The sequence below is a fragment of the Nilaparvata lugens genome, chromosome 11 (genome assembly GCF_014356525.2).
Source record: "Nilaparvata lugens isolate BPH chromosome 11, ASM1435652v1, whole genome shotgun sequence".
Classification (NCBI taxonomy): domain Eukaryota; kingdom Metazoa; phylum Arthropoda; class Insecta; order Hemiptera; family Delphacidae; genus Nilaparvata; species Nilaparvata lugens.
Genome location: NC_052514.1, coordinates 44815454 through 44834286, shown reverse-complemented (window position 1 = coordinate 44834286; position 18833 = coordinate 44815454). Strand labels below are relative to the sequence as shown.

Sequence of the window (18833 nt, the reverse complement as noted above, 5' to 3'; positions counted from 1 at the left end):
GATGGCGGCTAAAATGGCAAAAATGTTTTCAATAACAGGGTTTTTCGTGATTTTCTCGGAAACGGCTCCAACGATTTTGATCAAATCCATACCTAAAATAGTCATCGATAAGCTCTATCAACTGTCCCATATCTGTAAAAATTTCAGGAGCTCCGCCCCATCAATGCAGATAGATTCTCAATTATCAGGCTTCAGATACAATTGAAACGGAAAAAATCAAGTGGAGTAGATTAAGCATGAAAATCTCTACAATTAATGTTCAGTAACATTTTCACCTAAATTTGAAAATAAGCTTTAAAATTCGAGAAAATGTGATTATTCAATTGCAAATTATTGTTGATTCTATTAAATCATTCACTGTGAAGAGATAGCAGACCTCATGTGTGTCTCCAGCGTTATTGCCCTGTCACCAGCTGGCTCAAATCTTTGAATAGTAGACTTGACATGCGCGGGAACACTAGCGTCAGGTGATCAATTTTCATAACGGCAAGGAAAGTTGTGTGAGTGCGCCACATCAGATTTTTTCATTTATCAATACAATATTATTACAATTATAGATATCAAAATCTGAAAGAGGAAAACTATGCTTAACTATTCCTCTTCCGAATTTTGATTGCAATGGACTACAAAATGTTATCATATGTGTATGTCAGGCACTTCATATTTCTGGTCCGAAATCTCTGATCTCCTACAATAATAATTCGTTTATTTCACTGCATTTTTACAATAATTGGTAATACAAATACATACATTGAACATAATGGTTGAACATTACAATTGGTAATACAAATACATACCTTAAGCATAATAATTGAAAATAGATAATAATATTAAGCATGTAACAGAAAAAACCACAGTGCATCCCTCTTTAGGCTAAACCTGTGTTGAGGGATGTCTCGCTCTCTAGTTGAGTCAACTTAATTATAATACAATAACAATTTTGAGGTATCAAACAATAAAGTAAATTTTATACAATAATCAGTGTGCTTTTCACAAGATGGGATTATGAATCTTCAACAATAAGTTAGGTACCCAGAAAAAAAATAAGCAAAAAAAAAACATGCCTAGATTTGAATGAAGACAGCAAAGAAATGTAAATAATATTACACCTCTATTAAACGTTTTTCTTCATAGAAGCGATTAAGTCTATTCTTAAAACAAATTGTAACTGGGTGCATCTGATATATCTGATTGCAGTTTATTGAAAAGTCGGTGTCCCTTAGCAAAAGCATGTAAGGAGGCCACTCTACTTCTTGTGAAGGGTTCTTTTAATTTATTAGCAAGATTTCGACGAGTGGAATATACATGTTCATCCATAACTGGAAACTCTGAACGTCTTAAATACACAAACTTCAAAAGATTTATTTCAAATAGGGTATCAACACTGAAAACGCCAAATTCTCTATACAATACTTCGGTTGGATATCTTATGGGTCTCTTTAAACATATTTCTATTATTCTTTTATAAAGAATTATGAGAGGTTGCAAAATTGAACTCCCACAACTTCCCCAGGATACAATACCATAGCAGATAATTGACTGTATCAGTGCCAAGAATACCATTCTTAATTGATAGATAGGAAGGACATTCCTTAATTAAACGAATTTATAAATTAATTTTCTAAGTTTTGAACAGATGTATGAAATGTGCGAGCTCCACCGTAAATGTACATCCAATACTACACCTAAATATTTTATTTCATTTTCTTTCTCTTATGTAGGACATCCACAGCTGTAGTATGGACTGGCACAATTTATATTATGTGATACTAGTTTACAGTCAGTATTATCTGGAGGCAATCCAGAGGACGACAATGAAAACTAGTAACAATGAAATACTAGTAGTTCTGTGAACAGTAGACCTCACGCAGTTTCCACAAGTATCTGGTGTCACCTGTTCACCGGCTTCTCCAGACATCTGTGTTATGCATGCAATGAATAATCCACTTGTCAGCTGATTGATTATGAACAATTCTATAGTCTGATTAATCATATCTTTAAATTTGATGATATTATATAATCACAGTGATATTGGAGTATGGAGCGAATTCCTTTTCCTTTCATATTATCCTTGAAATGCAAAATTTTAAAAAACTTCGTGTATACATCGAGTTAAAAAAGAGATATTACTGCCAAATCTCATAGAATTCTATCAACGCGTTCGACCGTAATTGCGTTACATACATACAGAAAGACGAAAGGAAGATTGAGTCAAAACATAGAACTCACTATGTTTGGTCAATCATTATTATTACAATTATTGGCTTATATACGTACGTGAAGGAAATTCACAAATGACGCATCATCACGTCTCAACTACTCAACCGTTTAACTTGGAATTTTGCATAGTGATTTTCAATTTACCGTGGATGGTTGAAGGCCTATTTTGAACCCTTCTAAACCTCAGTAGGTCAAGTTTTTAGCTTATCAAGCTCTTAAGTAGACCCTTGCGAAGCACGGGTTACCTGTTAGTAGTTAATAAAACCAGTTTTGCCTCGTTCCTCTTCCATCTTCTACTTGCCTCATTGCATGCCACACATCTTGATTTATCATTCTGTTGATGGCATAACAAGAGAACAGTTGTAGAAGTAGAAAGAGACGGTGGAGTGGTGAAGGAGGAGGAAGAGGAATAGCAGTAAGAGGGGGAGGTGGAGGAGGAGATGATGATTGAGAAGAGGAGTAGAAAAGAGGAAAAGGATGAGGTGGTGGAGGAATAGAGAGAGAAGTACAAGTAGGATGAGGAACGGGTGGAGAAGGTGGTGGAGAGTGAAGAGGAGTACAAAATAGGAGGAGGTGGATGATGAGGAGAAAAAGAGAAGGAGGAGGAGGTGGAGGAGGCAGGGCGTGATAATGAACTAAGTGGAATTAAGGCCCACATTTTGATTAGAGACCCCCACAACACTGAATACAAATGTGTACAAACAAGCTCGGTGTTCTCAATTTGATACGAATTTGGGTAGAATGAAGGAGAGTTGATAAAGTAGGCCAAAAAAGGAATACGAATGTGTACAAACAGCACGCTGTTTCTCTCTTTGGCACGAATTTGGGTGGAATGGGAGAGAGACGAAGAACTATGAGAGGAAGTTGAAAGAGGCAATGGCGTGGAGAGAGAGAAAGATGAATGAGGAAGAGAAAATGAGACAGAACGATGATGAATTAAGAGAAGTTGATGGAGAGGAATATTTCAAAGAATATTAAGAGGAATATGAGATATGAAATACCTAAATGAGACAAAAGCTGTGGTCAATTGAGACCAGGATACAGGAGTATAAAATAGGATTGATTGATTGAGTACTTTAGTTATGTAGATTACAATATATTCTGGCTTATAGATTTATATACAATATCTTACAAAACTGCAAAATTTATATATAAATTTACAAAATGAGAAAGTAATAACTATTGAACTACATATGATATGAGAAAAGCAATTTGGAATAACTATAGGTAATATTGTTATGCATCTACATATAAATTGGCGGAGCTTTGGACATATCAATGTCCATTCTTTGGAAAGAATATTTGAAATATCCTTCCCACTAACTCTCTATCAATAGGATGGTGAGAATGAAGTGGGAATTGAACAAAATACTGAGGAAATGAAATAAAATTGAGGAATGGGTGATGCTGAGGATAGCAAAGGAAGGTGAATGAGAGAGTTACTCATATATTATGACGAAAATAGGGATGAAATGAGAAAGAAATTCAGGGGTCAAGGGGGGACAAAATAACGGTGGTCAATTTAAAGGATAAGCAGCAAAAGAGTGTAAGATTTCCATGGAGAGAAAGAGAGCAGCAACAAAGTAAAGAATAAATAAGGAGGGGAAATACATGACTGAATAAGGATAAAGAATAAATAAGGAGGGAAATACATGACTGAATAAGGATGATGAGATAAGACAGGAGGTAGAAGGAATGTGAGAAAGAGAGTGAAAAAATACAAGTCAAAAAGGGTTGAAAAAAAGTTGAGAAATATATTATTGAAGTGAATAAGGGAGAGGAGTGGAAGGGTGAGAAGAGGAAGAAGAAAGTGATGAAATAGAGAGGCTGTTAAAGATATGTGGAAGGATAGAAGAGGAGGGATAGAGTTGAGAAGAGAAGAGAAAGAGTGAGAGAGGGGGAGTGAGAGAGAGAGAGAATGATTTGAAAGCAACAATGAGACGTCATTGCTTATTGAGAGGGTGGTCCAGCACTCCAATGCAGGCTTACCAATTTACCAATTATAATTGCTACACTGTCAATTGATTGAGGGTATGTGCCAGTGATTGCGTAGAGAGAGAGAGAGAGAAAGAGAGAGATCAAGTTTGTGAGAGAGAAAGAGAGAATTGAATTGAATGATTGCCTTTATTAAATACGGAGTTAGGACTCTGGGTCCTCTCTGCCATACAACACTTTACAAGAAATAAAAAGTTTCATACAAGGAATAGTGCATATAATTACAGAATCAAAATTGAGAGAAACAAATAAAAATAAAAATCTAACTTCTAAAGAAGATTATAGTGGAGGGAGAGAGAGAGTGAGTGAGTGAGTGAGTGGAAAAAGAGAAAGAAAGAGTGTGAGTGAGGAGAAATGAAGTAAAAGAGTAAGAGAGAGACTGATCTTTAGTAAGATCCACGTTACAATGGCAGTATTTGATTATCCTTGGTTTTGCTATCCTTGTTCATCATTCGTAAAAGCACATAGCGCTCTCCCTAGAATGCTGCAGCTACAGGACGTTACCAGATCGTTTCAACAGTGTTGAAATACATTCAATATATTCTTAATAAATATTCTCAATTCTGAAAATTCATTATAAAATCATAGAAAAATATTTTTTCTCGACAAATATTGTATTAATAATTGATTATTACCCACAGTGTCAACGTTATAATGGTAGTGGGGAAAGATAGGAGAATAGAGTTGCCGCTTATCTGCCTTGCCACTGCCTTCTGTTGAGGATAGATACCAGTTTTTCTGATGTTATATTAACTGTTTTTGATTTTGTATTCAATTTTTTTAAATAAGTGCAATATTACTAAAGTTTTTAATTTATTGTGATACATTCTGTAATTTATTTGGAGTATAAAATCAACCTTCAAAATTCAAAATCTTAAATCATCATTCTTGGACCGAAAATCAAGTGACAAAGCAGTCTGTGATTACATAACCTTATCTTTTGGACAACATTAACATTTTATCAAAATTTTTGGAGAGAAATAGTACAGGCTCAGCCTAGTTTTTCCTCCAATGTCATAATTGTATTATGATCATAGTATTTCATACAATAAATAAATGAATGAATGAATGAATGTTTATTCATGTTTTGGATCATGAATAATACTTTATACATCAAGAAAATATGTTTCTCAATGATCCACTAACAAATTTTAATAATTGAGAACAAATATTTTGTCAATTAATTATTCTCTTAGATTGTTGAAAACTATCTGCCAACGTTGAAGAGCTAGGAAAAAATAGCATTATCTGCATTGTCGAATCAATGTTAGACAAGGATAGCAACACGAATGTTGATCAAATACTGCCATTATAACGTGGACCTCACTATAGAATACTTGTTCATCATTATTATCATGACTAGCCTTAGATATAATACCTATATTTATTGTTGATATCTATATTTATTATATTATTTATTATCAATACCACATTTAGATCGATACCTTACAAGCGGTAAGGTATTATGGGTATTAAGGTATTATAGGTATTATCATAGAGAAACAATAGCGTAAGTAGATATCCCATGGTATAGGTAATTTATGTCGCAACTTTTACTGTTATCTCAAGCCGATTACTGTCGATTATTGTCAATTTTTACTGTTTTGTTGGGGTGATAGTGTATGAACGGCACAATTTGAGAGACTACCAGCGTCACACAGCTGCATGGGAAAGAACTACGTGAACTATCGGCTTGAGATAACAGTAAAAGTTGCGACATAAACGCCCTATACCATGGGATATCTACTTATGCTATCGTTTATCTAAGGTATTATGTTGTAAGGTATCGATCTAAATGTGGTATTGATAATAAATATAGATATCAATAATAAATTTAGGTAGTTTATTACACTGGGCATTAGTAGTGAGATTATAAAAGGTTGTCTAGTGTTAGAAAGGGCAGTGGGAATAATAGACACCTCAGGGCAAAGGGCGGAAGGGTGGACTTATTTTTCTAGGGCCAAAATATTCCCTGTCAATTAGCTGGTGAGAACAATAAGGTGGTGGTGAGGCCTAGTGCTGCTCTAATATAATGCTTGTCTAGAGTGTTAACACGTTTTAATATAAATGGGGTTAGACGACATTGTTTTAGCTGTGGGGAATTACGACAACTACATCACGCTTTTTTCTTCTTCTTCTTCTTCTTCTTCTCCTTCTTCTTCGTCTTCTTCTTCTTCTTCTCCTCCTTCTCCTCATTTTTCTCCTCTTTCTCCTTCTGTTCCGTATTCCTCTTCTTCTCTACTCCTTCTACCTCTTCTACTCAAGATTCAGCTTTAGAAATTTGTAGGTTTTGTTCATCAGAAGAATAATTATTCCATGAGTTCACACGTCTAACTGTTTTTGTTTAAGGTGCGTACAGATATACGCGCCGCGAACATGAGCAATTCACTTTTAATCAGCTAATTATATATGTATTTTTGGCATCAGCTGATTAAAAGTAAATTGCTCATGTTCGCGGCGCGTAAAACCTTTAGACTTGAGCAACATATTTTCTAGGGAACTCTATATAACTTATATTGATGCAGCAGGAATAAAAGCGATGTGTGAAGAAGGAAAAGAAGAAGAAGAGAGAAGAAGAAGAAGAAGAGAGAAGAAAAAGAAGAAGAAGGAGAAGAAGAAGAAGAAGAAGAAGAAGAGATAAGAAAAATAAGAAGAAGAAGAAAAAGTACAGGGAGGAAGGAAAACGAAGATTTAATGTTTGAAAACACTCGACACTTCAGTGAATTCCACGTTTAATGACAATATTTTATTAGCATTGGTGTTTCTATCCTTGTCTATAATACTTGTAACATCTTCGTATCATCTTCGTATCATCTCTGTATCATCCACGAATCATATTTTTATCATCTTTGTATCATATTCTAATCATCTTCGTATCATCTTCGATTCATCTTTGTATCATCTTCCTCTAGTGAGGTCCACGTTATAATGGTAGTAAATGGTTAACATCGGTGTTGCTATCCTTGTCTATCATTCGACAAAGCAGATAGCGCTATCCAGTTGCCATCAGTAGTGCAACGTTGCCATTCTCCTCAGGCCTCTCCATCCAACTATGATTTATTAATTTATTTAATTTTTTCACAATCACAAAATCAAATTAATGATTGGGAGAGAATCAACAGGATTAACCCAAAACTGCTTCTCTCCCCAATTTCGATAAAAATAGTCCAAATGAGGTTATGTAAACGTTGAATGAAAAAGACTAGAAAATTGTCAAAAACCACAGATTTATTGATACTTAGAAAGACCGGTTTCGGTTATAACAACATTGTCAATCTCTGATAAATCTGTGGATATAATTATAATGATACAGTTATTGAATAATTTGAAATGAATCAATTCAAAATTTATCAATCACTCGAAACTGGAATCAAAATTGATTTGGAAAAAATACTCTTTGAATGAGAAAGATATATTGATCTATAAAGGTGCGTACAGATTCACGCGCCGCGAACATGAGCAATTCACTTTTAATCAGCTGATGTCAAGCTTTTTATATCTGTATCTTACCGTTTCTGATATAGATCATATGATAACTTTTATCTTACCGAAATACAGATTTTATAGTCAGCTGATTGAAAGTGAATTGCTCATGTTCGCGTCGCGCATATTTTTACGCACCTTTAGAAGGCACTGAATTCATTATATGTGATCCCAATACACTAATCTCACCCTATAATTGCAAATATTCTGGAAACGAGATAAGTCTTCGAATAAAAAAATATATATTGATCTATAAGAAATCACTGGATGCATTTTATGTGATCCTAATACACTAATCCCTCTAATATCCTCTGTACAAACCAATCTTCAAACGTTTTTCCTCTCCATTACTCACATTAAAATAGAATAATTGGCGGTGTAAATCAAAGAAACAGCGCTCACAAAAACCTTGTTGAGCAGGACAGACTGGGAGACATGATGACGTCACAGCCTGCCAGCCTCCACACGTGACCTCACACGTGTCGCGTGCAACACGACACGTGCTACTTGACCACGCCCCCACACGTCATCATTATCTAAAGTGTGGTCACTATTCGTATTTGAGCGTTATCAATTGCATACCCTGTAATTGGAATTAATTGTAACTCGGGGTTTTTGTATTTTAGTTATATGAATAGTCCTGTAATTCAGTGAGATTTACTGTACTGTCGGCATCAGTGTCTATCAGCAATCCTATGAATAACACCATATGCTTCCCATTCAACCAAAGCTTGACAGTTTAAATTGAATCTTACTATTGTTAAGTCCACGTTATAATGGCAGTTGTGAAAGATAGGAAAAAAACGATGCCGATGATCTGTCTTGTCAATGCCTTCTATAGACGGTAGCTGATACAGGTTTATTGATGTAATATTGACTGTTCATTATCGTTTAAAATAATCAATTATATTTTAATAAGCAAGAAATCATATTGTTCTATAATTGACCGAGCGAAGTGAGGTCTGAGATTCAAGTCGACGGTTTGGCATTTCTCTTAATGTTTAAATGTTTGAATGTTTATATGTTTTTATGTTGCGCATTTACGGCGAAACGCGGTAATAGATTTCCATGAAATTTTACAGGTATGTTCCTTTTCAAATTGCGCGTCGACGTATATACAAGGTTTTTGGAAATTTTGCATTTCAATGATATAAAAGGAAAAAGGAGCCTCCTTCATACGCCAATATTACCGTAAAAATCAGACTATAGAATTATTCATCATAAATCAGCTGTCTAGTGGACTATAATACTACCCGTTCAAAAACATCGAACATCTTGAAAATGTATCTTTCCATTAACGTTAGTAGACAGTTGACTATTATACTACCCGTTCAAAAATATCGAACATCTTGAAAATTGTATCTTTCCATCAACGTTGTAGACAGTTGCAGCCAGACCTGATAACAGCGCTCACACTCACATTCTGGGACGACACGTCACGTTACGATATAGGACAGAAAGCTCTATGTTTATTTAGGATTTTTTCCAGACATTTTGAATTGATAAATTATCTATTAATTTTTGAGAAAACATAACAACAGGTTAATGTAACCATAGAGAAACAATAGCATAAGTAGATATTCCATGGTATAGGGCGTTTATGTCGCAACTTTTACTGTTATCTCAAGCTCATAGTCCACGTAGTTCTTTCCTGTGAATCTTCATGACGCTGGTGGTCACTCATATTGTGCCGTTCATACACTCTTATCCGGTCAAAACAGTAAAAATCGACAATAATCGAAAGTAATCGGCTTGAGATAACAGTAAAAGTTGCGACATAAACGCCCTATACCATGGGATATCTACTTACGCTATTGTTTCTCTATGATGTAACTCACTGAGCGCGAGGTCTACTGTTCACAGAACTACTAGTATAATAATAAATTTTTACATACTCTAGATGAAATATTTTGTTAATGAATGATTAATTCTACATTGTTAAAGGATGATCTGGCAACAGATCAAAGCGAGAAAGAGATAGCGGTATCCGCTTTGCTGAATGATAGACAAGGATAGCAATACCATTGCTAATCAAACACTGCCATTATAACGTGAACCTCACTGTATACGTAACGGTTAGCCAAACCTTGTTAGCAAGAATTAGTGATGCCTGACTACAGTGTGATGGTTCACTACATACTGTCACAATTCCTAATAAGATAATAACTCTGCTTTCCATTGAAATAATACTGACGGCAACAGTCAGAAAAGGAAGCAATAGATTGTTAATAAGCGTGTGAGATGATTGGTTAACAGTGGTGACTGTGTTGTCATGACAACGACGTTTCTCTCTCTCTCACACACAAACACATAGTCTCTCTCACACACACACACTCTCTCACACTGTTTATCTCTTCATGCTCTCACACACACACTCACTCGCTCTCTCTCACCCCCTCTATCTATGTCACACACAAGCTCTGCCACACTGTCTACTGTCTCTCACTACTCTCCCTCATCCTCTCCCACACACTCACTCTCACTCACTCTCTCTCGGAGCCGAATAATTCGTTAGAGTCGAGTCATTGTCATTAACTATGTGCGCCCAATTGGGTTCGCATCCCGTCGATAATTGGACTTTTCCATCTCAATCACAATGTTCCGCTGTTCGATTCTGTATCCCTGTGCCTAATTATTCCAAGTTCCACACCTGGTTTCACGGCTTGATTGTAGGTTGTCTGGTGGTTTGGAGCCCACCTAAAATAGTGGGTTTTGTCATAGAGACAAAGTAGAATGAGGAGGTATCTCGTGATATATGTCGTTTATGTTTCAAATTTCAACCGTTTTTTTGTCAACTCAAGTCGACTACTGTCCACTATTATTACTGTTTGGGTGAGAGTGGAGGAACGGCACAGTATCATATAGTGGACCACTTTATAATGGCAGTGGAGAAAGATAGAAGAACAACGTTGCCGATCCTCTGTCTTGTCAATGCCTTCTATAGACAGTAGCTGATACAGGTTTATTGATATACTATATATCAACTGTGCATCAATATTTATTTATTTATTTATTTATTAGAACAGTCACAAACACGATATTTGGAAAGAGAAACAGGCAATTGCCCAAAACTTCTTCAATTCCTTGATTTTGGAGCATAAATAGTCCAAAGTGAGGTTAAGTTTAAAATTTCTGTTTTCACCAAAGATTAACACTCAGAGAATACGTATTCCAGATAATGACTGATGGATTTTGAATTTCGAAGGGTTGATAAGAGCTCGAAATAACACTAAACAATCCGAAAGTTTCAATGATATTGAAATAAACTTGAAAATTTTGAGCAGAAAAATTTAAACTACTATCACTGCAACTATCAGCTGATTAAATATGATGATTAAATTCAATATTATTATTATCATTAACTGTGCATTCTCGTTTAAAATAATCAATTTTCCCATTATATTAGGCGTGCAATTTCTGTATTTCTGTTTATATTTTTATATCTGGTTATCTATGTTCAACTGATCTCGAAAACGGCACTAACGATTTCCACGAAATTTGGAACATGGTAGGTTTATGATATGAAAATTCGATTGCACTAGGTCTCATCGCTGGGAAAACTCGCTGAAGGACATGAAACGGATAATAATTACGGTATTCATCCTTGGAAAAATAGATGATGATTTCGTCGTCTGTCAAAACAGAAGATGCGTGTGTGTGGGTGAGAAACATATTTTTTTCCAGCTTTGATTACACAATCAACGAGAAATATTATCTAGCTTGACAATTTAATCGACTTGATCAAAAATAATCTGATTTGTTGACATGTCATGATAATCCTTCTAAACTAGAGTAAATCATAATATTTTCAAAGTTGATCATCATTTGACAATTTCAAGTGATTAGTGAGTGTTATTTTGTTATTTAATTCGGTTTGTAAATAATCTAAATTGGAAATTTTTGTTTTCAAATGTTTGAACTGAAAATTGAACCAGAATTCAACTGTATGGAACATAACCTACTTTCTGGACTATTTATATAGTGTATAAATCAAAATTCGGAGAAGAACCAGTTTTGGGCTGTGCCTGTTAGTACTTCCTCAATCATTTTGGAGAACTGAGTTGTGAAGAAGTGTTCGGTTTTTCAATAGTCAATAAATAAATAACAAGCGAAGCTCGGTGCCCCAATATTATTTATTTTTTTATTTATATTTTTCACAAAGAAGCACTGATTGGGAGAGAAAAACTAAGGATACTCCTTGTATTATTTCTCTCCCAAATTTAGATAACATTTTGAAAGTCCGAAATAGGGTTAAGTTATGATTTCACTTTACTAAAATTTAGTCCATTTTCACTCAAAAACAACGAAAACTAAGATTTTTGAAATTTGACGGTTAAAAACATGATCAAAAACAAAAATATTAAGCAAGAAATTATATTTTTCACTTATTTCATAGTGAATTTTCATAATCAAGATGAAATATTTTGTTAATTAATTATTAATTCTACATTGTTGAAAGACGATGTGACACCAGAGCAAAGCGAGAAAGAGATAGTGCTATCCGCTTTGTTGAATGATAGACAAGGATAGCAATACCATTGCCAATCAAACACTGCCATTATAACGTGGACTCCACTATAATTTCATGAGTGATTTATCAATTAAATCTCAACTTCCTACAGTCTCGCATTGCCCAAGCTGACTCATTAATTCTCTTTCCTTTTTGAAATCCATCTCTGGTGATTGAACTAAGTGCGAACGTGACTCTACCATTGGCACTCTCAATTTGCACTGCCATTAGAATCATAAACAACAGTTCATGCTCCATTAATGGCGACCATTTAATGGCCAATTCCATAACTAGGTGTGATTATCGGAACCATAACAGGCTGAGTGCATAATTATGATTTCATGCTGCTTAATGCATTCATGTTCAATTGGCTGGAGTATATGAATGTGACTACTGTCAGTTTCATCTTAATCTGTCAGCATTGGTTTGGATAGGCAGCATTGATATTATATTATGAGGCATGCTGTCAGTATAAGGTGAGTAGCAGATATATAAGCTTCACTGTATCACTTAAGCTCTAATATCAGGGACCGAGCTTCGCTCTGGAGTACAAAATCATAGAAAGTTTATTACAAAAGAAGAAATTATAATAACATTCATACAGAAATGTTCTATCTAATCACAATGAATTGAGATTAATTCCCTGAGTAATGCAAAAATTTCCCTCACAAAGGTCCGGTCTCACAAAAGCCGGTTGAATTCTAATACTGATTAACTTCACGTGAACCAAATCAGAGAAGATCAATTCAAGAAGATGGATCTACTGGAATTAATCAGGATTGAAAATAACCTAGCTTTTTTGCAGCCGGCACTAACTAACTGATTGAATGATTACAAAATTTCATCAGCTGAGTCGTAATTGTGACACAGTCCCACACACATGAACTCGCTCACTCACTTCCATCATCAACAGACGACGAAATATTCATTACCAGCTGTTTTTCCAAGGATGAACAATAATTATCCTTTTAATGTCCTTCAGCGAGTTTTCCCAGGGATGAGACCTAGTGCAATCGTATTTTCATATTATAAACCTAATTTGTTCTGAATTTTGTGAGAATCGTTAGAGTTGTTTCCGAGATCCGTTAAAATACAAAAATATAAACATCTAAATATCAAACAGCTAAACATCTAAACATCTACACATCTAAACATCTAAACATCTAAACATCTAAACATCTAAACATCTAAACGTCTAAACATCTAAACATCTAAACATCTAAACATCTTAACATCTAAATATCTAAACATCTAAACATCTAAACATCTAAACATCTAAACATCTAAACAACTAAACATCTTATCATCTAAACATATGAACAGAAATCGCTCGTTTAATAGTATAGGATAGTGCGGTCCATGTTATAATGGCAATGTTTAATTAGCAATGGTATTGCTATCCTTGTCTATCATTCAACAAAGCGGATAGCACTATCTCTTTCTCGCTTTGCTCCGTTGCCACATCGTCTTTTAATAATGTAGAATAATTAGTTAATTAATAAAATATTTCATCTTAGTTATGTAAAATCTTTGAAACATATAATTTTTTGCTTGATAAAATATGATTGATTATTTCAAACGAGAACGAGCAGTAAATATGACATCAATAAACCTGTATCAGCTTCTGTCTATTGAAGGCATTGACAAGACAGAGGTTCGGCAAGGTTGTTCTCCTATCTTTCTTCACTGTTATTATAACGTGGACCTCACTATAGCCTAATTCTTGTTCTCATACCACATGAGTATCAGAAGTAAAAGATTATACATCACATTCCTCATTTTCCTCTCAAAAACATTTTTCAAGGCCAACTTTCAGAGTGAATTTGTATTTGAAACAAACAGATCGATGAAGCAGCTGTTGTAGTGGAGCAGCTATTTGAGATCTGCTTTGTTTTTCGAGTGGCACATCATGGAAGCAGCTCCATTTGCGAAAATGTGTGTGAGTAGAAGCCAGTTGAGAGATTGCAACACTGCTCTCTTTTTCCTAAAAAATTGTAATCAACTACTACTTAGAAAATTCCTTTCTGCTTCCTCCACTCATCCTTCACCTTCTCATCGTAATCTTCTTCTTCCTTCAATACTTTCTTTACATCTCTTATTCTCTGTTTCTCCAACTCGTCCTCCTATTCTCCTACCCCTTCTCATTCTTTATAGGGAATATCATGGTTTAGAACTGATCACAATCTTATAGATTATATATTACTTGAAAATGCAATTTCAGAAAAAGTTGATCTCATCCCTGTTCACAACTCATTATTACATACCTTATAGAGTCACGAAAGCGAAGTTTCATGTTATGTTTATGAATCATTCTTCCATTGCTCTAAGAATAGATACGATAGCCCATGTATGAAAATGATTAAAACTGAAAAAATAGCCTTCATTTCTCTCTTAGAATCCTTGTTGTCAAACCGTGATGAGTTAATAACATATTATTTTATTTATCCATTCATTGTACGAAATACTTCAATCATAATATGATAATGACATTGGAGGAAAAACTAGGCTGAGCCTGTACTATTTCTCTCCAAAAATTTAGATAAAAAGTTATGTTGTGCAATGGTTGAGGTTATGATATCACACACTGCTTCGTCACTTGATTTTTGGTCCAGGAATAATGGTTTGAAGATTTTGAATTTTGAAGGTTGACACAATATTTCAAATGAATCACAGAATGTATCACAATGAATGAAAAACTCAAGATATATGGATTACATTATTTTTTTAATGAAAAGATGAAATTGCGGATTACGGCATGCATTCACTATTACATCTAGGAAAGAAATTATCATTATATTATTATTATGATGATAATTAAATCATCAAAGAAATTACACTCTTCATCCTTGTTTGAAATAACCAATTATATTTCATTTGCCAAGAAAATATACTTTTGGAGGTTAAATAATAGATTCCGATTATTGTGTTTGAATATTCCACTAATTATCATTCTATACTGTCAAGACACGATGAGGAAATGATGCAGAGCTAGAAAGGATGGCGCTGTTTTTTTATCAGATGATAGACAAGGATAGTGTCACCTGGTCATATGGGACATATATATTAAAAACAACATAAAACAACATAAGAACAACATAATATAAATCGTATATTTATCTCATATTGATCAGAATTTTAGAGTTTTTTAATTAAAAGTTCAATTAACAGTGTTTTTGTCTTTGAAAAATCTTTGTTTTCGACAGAAAGATTGTTTATTTTATTTGTTGTCAATATTTACGTAGCTTTTTTTTGATTCTAATAACAAACGTGCCGCTTGTGCGACAGATAAAAATATGTACTTGGAATGGCTTTCATGTTTGGCATTGACTAAGTTTATATTAATACCCAAAATTGAGCTTTTGGGGCAGAGCTCGTTTGTTAGGACTGTGAGTAAAGTCCGGCTGATCCAGTGAAAAAGGCTAGACTTCGTTTCGTTTTATAATACAGTTATTCTGTCACAGATCAGGCAGTGTAAAATGATTGTATTATTAAGGGAGACGGGTTCTGAGCCTATTCATTGGTTCAGTTAATTTTTGATCTCTTAAAATACTAACTGTAAAGTCGCGATTAAACCAGTGGATGCCAAAGAAGGAAGCCATATTCAATAGGTAGGTGACTACTGGATAAGATCATTGTTTTTAATTTCCATAATCACAAGGATTGAATCATCGTAAGCAGCAGCGACTTGTTTTCCCCATTAAATTCAATTTTAATATTGTGTTTGTACATATATTTATATATATCACCTTTTTGGAATAGATAAAAATTAATATTTATCATTTTCAACCATGTAAACTGAAATATACCAATTAAATAAAGTTCTAGTATTTCTGTTCTCTTTTGTTATCATAGTTTTTTCCCTGCTTACATAATTGGTGAAGGCACATCGTGCTTACAATAGCAACACCAAAGTTAATCAAATTCTTTCCTTATAACGTAATAATGTGTTGCGTTACATGGAGGTCAATTAAATAAAAATACTAAGAAATAGTCAAAAACCACAGATTAATTGAAACTTAGAAAGACCGGTTTCGGTTGTTACACCATTGTCAATCTCTGATAAACTGAGTATCAATAAATCTGTGGTATTTGAAAATTTCTCAGTTTTTTTTCCAATATGAATAATTACCACAATATCAACTTGTCAACTACACAAAAAAATGAAAGTAAATTGCCAGCTCGACCTACACTGAAAGATAAACATGGAATTGATCATTCTGTTTTTATCCTAAAACAAGGTAAGATTCTCAAGAGAACACACAATTCAATAGGGTGAATATGATGGAAAAGTTCGGATTTCACTCACCAGGAGGCGTTCCGTGATGATTGGACCCAGGCGGTGGCCCCGGTCCTATACTGGCGGACAAATTGTGCGGCAGAAACGCAGCCGCAACCGCCGCTTGAGCGTTAAAATACGCCATACGCGACGCATTCACCGCCGCCATCGAATACGCTCCAGGATATCCTCCACCTCCATGCAGACCAGCCGCGTTCCTGTGATGATGGTGCTGGACTCCAGCAGTGCTACTGGAGTCGCCAAGGCCCAGCAGCTCCTGGATTGCAAATGGCGACCGCTGCGGCATTCTGCGGTTTTGCGCTGACGTCAGCAGAGTGGCGGAGTCTTTGGTGGCACTGGGTGCCGACACGCGGATAGTTCCCGGATCGGCCGTCGTCTTTGGGCCGGACGCAGCGCTAGTGTCGCTGCCGCTGATCAGCTGATTATCAGTGGTTGAAGTTCACAATTAAGCGGCTGAAAGTGTCACGTTTAGCCGACAACATTGTGGGGATTAAAATTCAATTTTTGTTCTCTAGGAGTCTTCAGGGAAATCTTGAAAAACTTTAGTATTTTAGCCCTTTAGAGCTTCTAGCTCTCTAGACAATAATGTATTCACAAATTTTGCTATCTATCATTTAATTTGGTTGATGAAATTCTGAACTTTCACTCTATAGAAGTCTTCAGAAAAAACTCTTGTCCTCTAGTCTTCAGCCTTTAGCTCTTTAGAGCTTTCTACTCTCTAAACAAGAATTAATAAATTCTGCTATCTATTATTTCAAATGCAGGAGATGAAACTCACAACTTCTGCTCTGCAGGAGTCTACAGAAAAATCTCTTGTTCTCAAGTCTTCAGCCCTCTACAGCTTCTTATACTCTCCAACCAATAGAACTCATCAATTATCCCATTTATATTATGTTGGAGATGAAATCACAGCTTTTGCTCTCTTGCAAACTCTAGAATAAGCTTTTGGCTTTTAGTCTTCACCTCTATATTCTAAAATAATGAAGTTACGATGTTCACTCTTCATCTGATGTTGAAACAATTTGTAATCAAATATAATTATTGACCTTGAAACGGTTCTTGTCTTTTGTTCACAAGATATTCTTGCTTTCTAAGAAATTGGTGTCACACTGTGTTTTCTATTCATATGATGTCGAAACGATTTGTAATTAACTATATTCAACCATGAAACGGTAATCGACCTCCAAGGTGTCACGTATTATCAATGAAATCCTTAGTCTCTGCTCATGTGATCAGCTGATCCTGTATCTTCAACCTTGAATCTCAACTATGACCTCAATTTTCTACCTGACCTTGATTTTTTCGAATCCCAGGACTGGTTGAAGTTACTCTAAATATTATTCTTTCCCTGAACAATCTGCTTCTAACTGAAGAATAGAATGTGTCTTCTAAATATAGTAGGCTACTGCGTGATCCCTGCTTGTTATCCGGAGATATTATTGATAGGAGTCGTCTCTTTAAAGTCTCTAAGCATAATGAAACACCTGCAACTGAGTAATTCAGCTAATTTTCTGTCCACTCAATTTCCTCTTGATGAATCAGTCTATCACTTAACACTGCTTCTAATAGGGTAATGATTTGATAACCGATGAAAGCTTTTGACTAGAGATGATAAATCAAAGTTCTTGAGTTGTTAATTATCAGATCGTGACTGAACTTCAATTTCATCAGCGTTAAGTTGTTGAAAGCATTTACTCCATCCATGAATCACTCTGCATCATCTGGAAAAAGAAATTGGATGATAGTTTCTACTATAGACGTATTCATTATTTGATAAGAGAGTTGAATAAAAACTTTGATAAACAGAAAGTAAAGTTATTATTTAACTCTTTCCTGTATAGGGCTACTTGTAATATAAATATAAAGAAAATAAAATTTTATTTTAATAATTTTTATAATTTTATTTAATTCATATCACTTGAAAATGGCATAAATGACCGAAACATGTTGAGATAAAATATTTTGAAAAAAAAGTACTAAGATTTTTATTTTCTTTATATTTAAAGTTATTATCTCTGATTGAGTGTTAATATCAACAACCTAAGCTCAAGATTCAACATACCAAATAAAACCGAAGATAATAGAGCTTACCCTGTTTAAGATAAGTGATAATTGTCATGTTCTTATGAATAGTACAAAGTGGATAGTAGAATAAAGTGCAATACAAAAGCACAATAATATTTTTTTAGGAACTCGTTCATTCAGAGTATTCAAAGTTTCTTTTATTTATTTACTTCAATGACAATTACAAATCATAATTATAATAAATATAATATGATTGGGAGAAGACAACAGGCATAGCCCAAAACTGTCTTCTCCCAAAATTTT

At 34.6% G+C, this 18833-nt stretch overlaps 1 protein-coding gene across 1 annotated transcript in view; it reads right to left on the bottom strand.

Moving 5' to 3' along the window:
• LOC111058627 (visual system homeobox 1-like) overlaps positions 1 to 16791 on the bottom strand; it is a 164615-nt gene extending 147824 nt beyond the window's left edge. Inside the window, exon 1 of the mRNA XM_039437322.1 lies at positions 16515 to 16791. Within this exon, the coding sequence (XP_039293256.1) occupies positions 16515 to 16791 (277 nt within the window). The remainder of the gene's footprint in view (positions 1 to 16514) is intronic.
• Positions 16792 to 18833: the final 2042 nt, after the last annotated feature.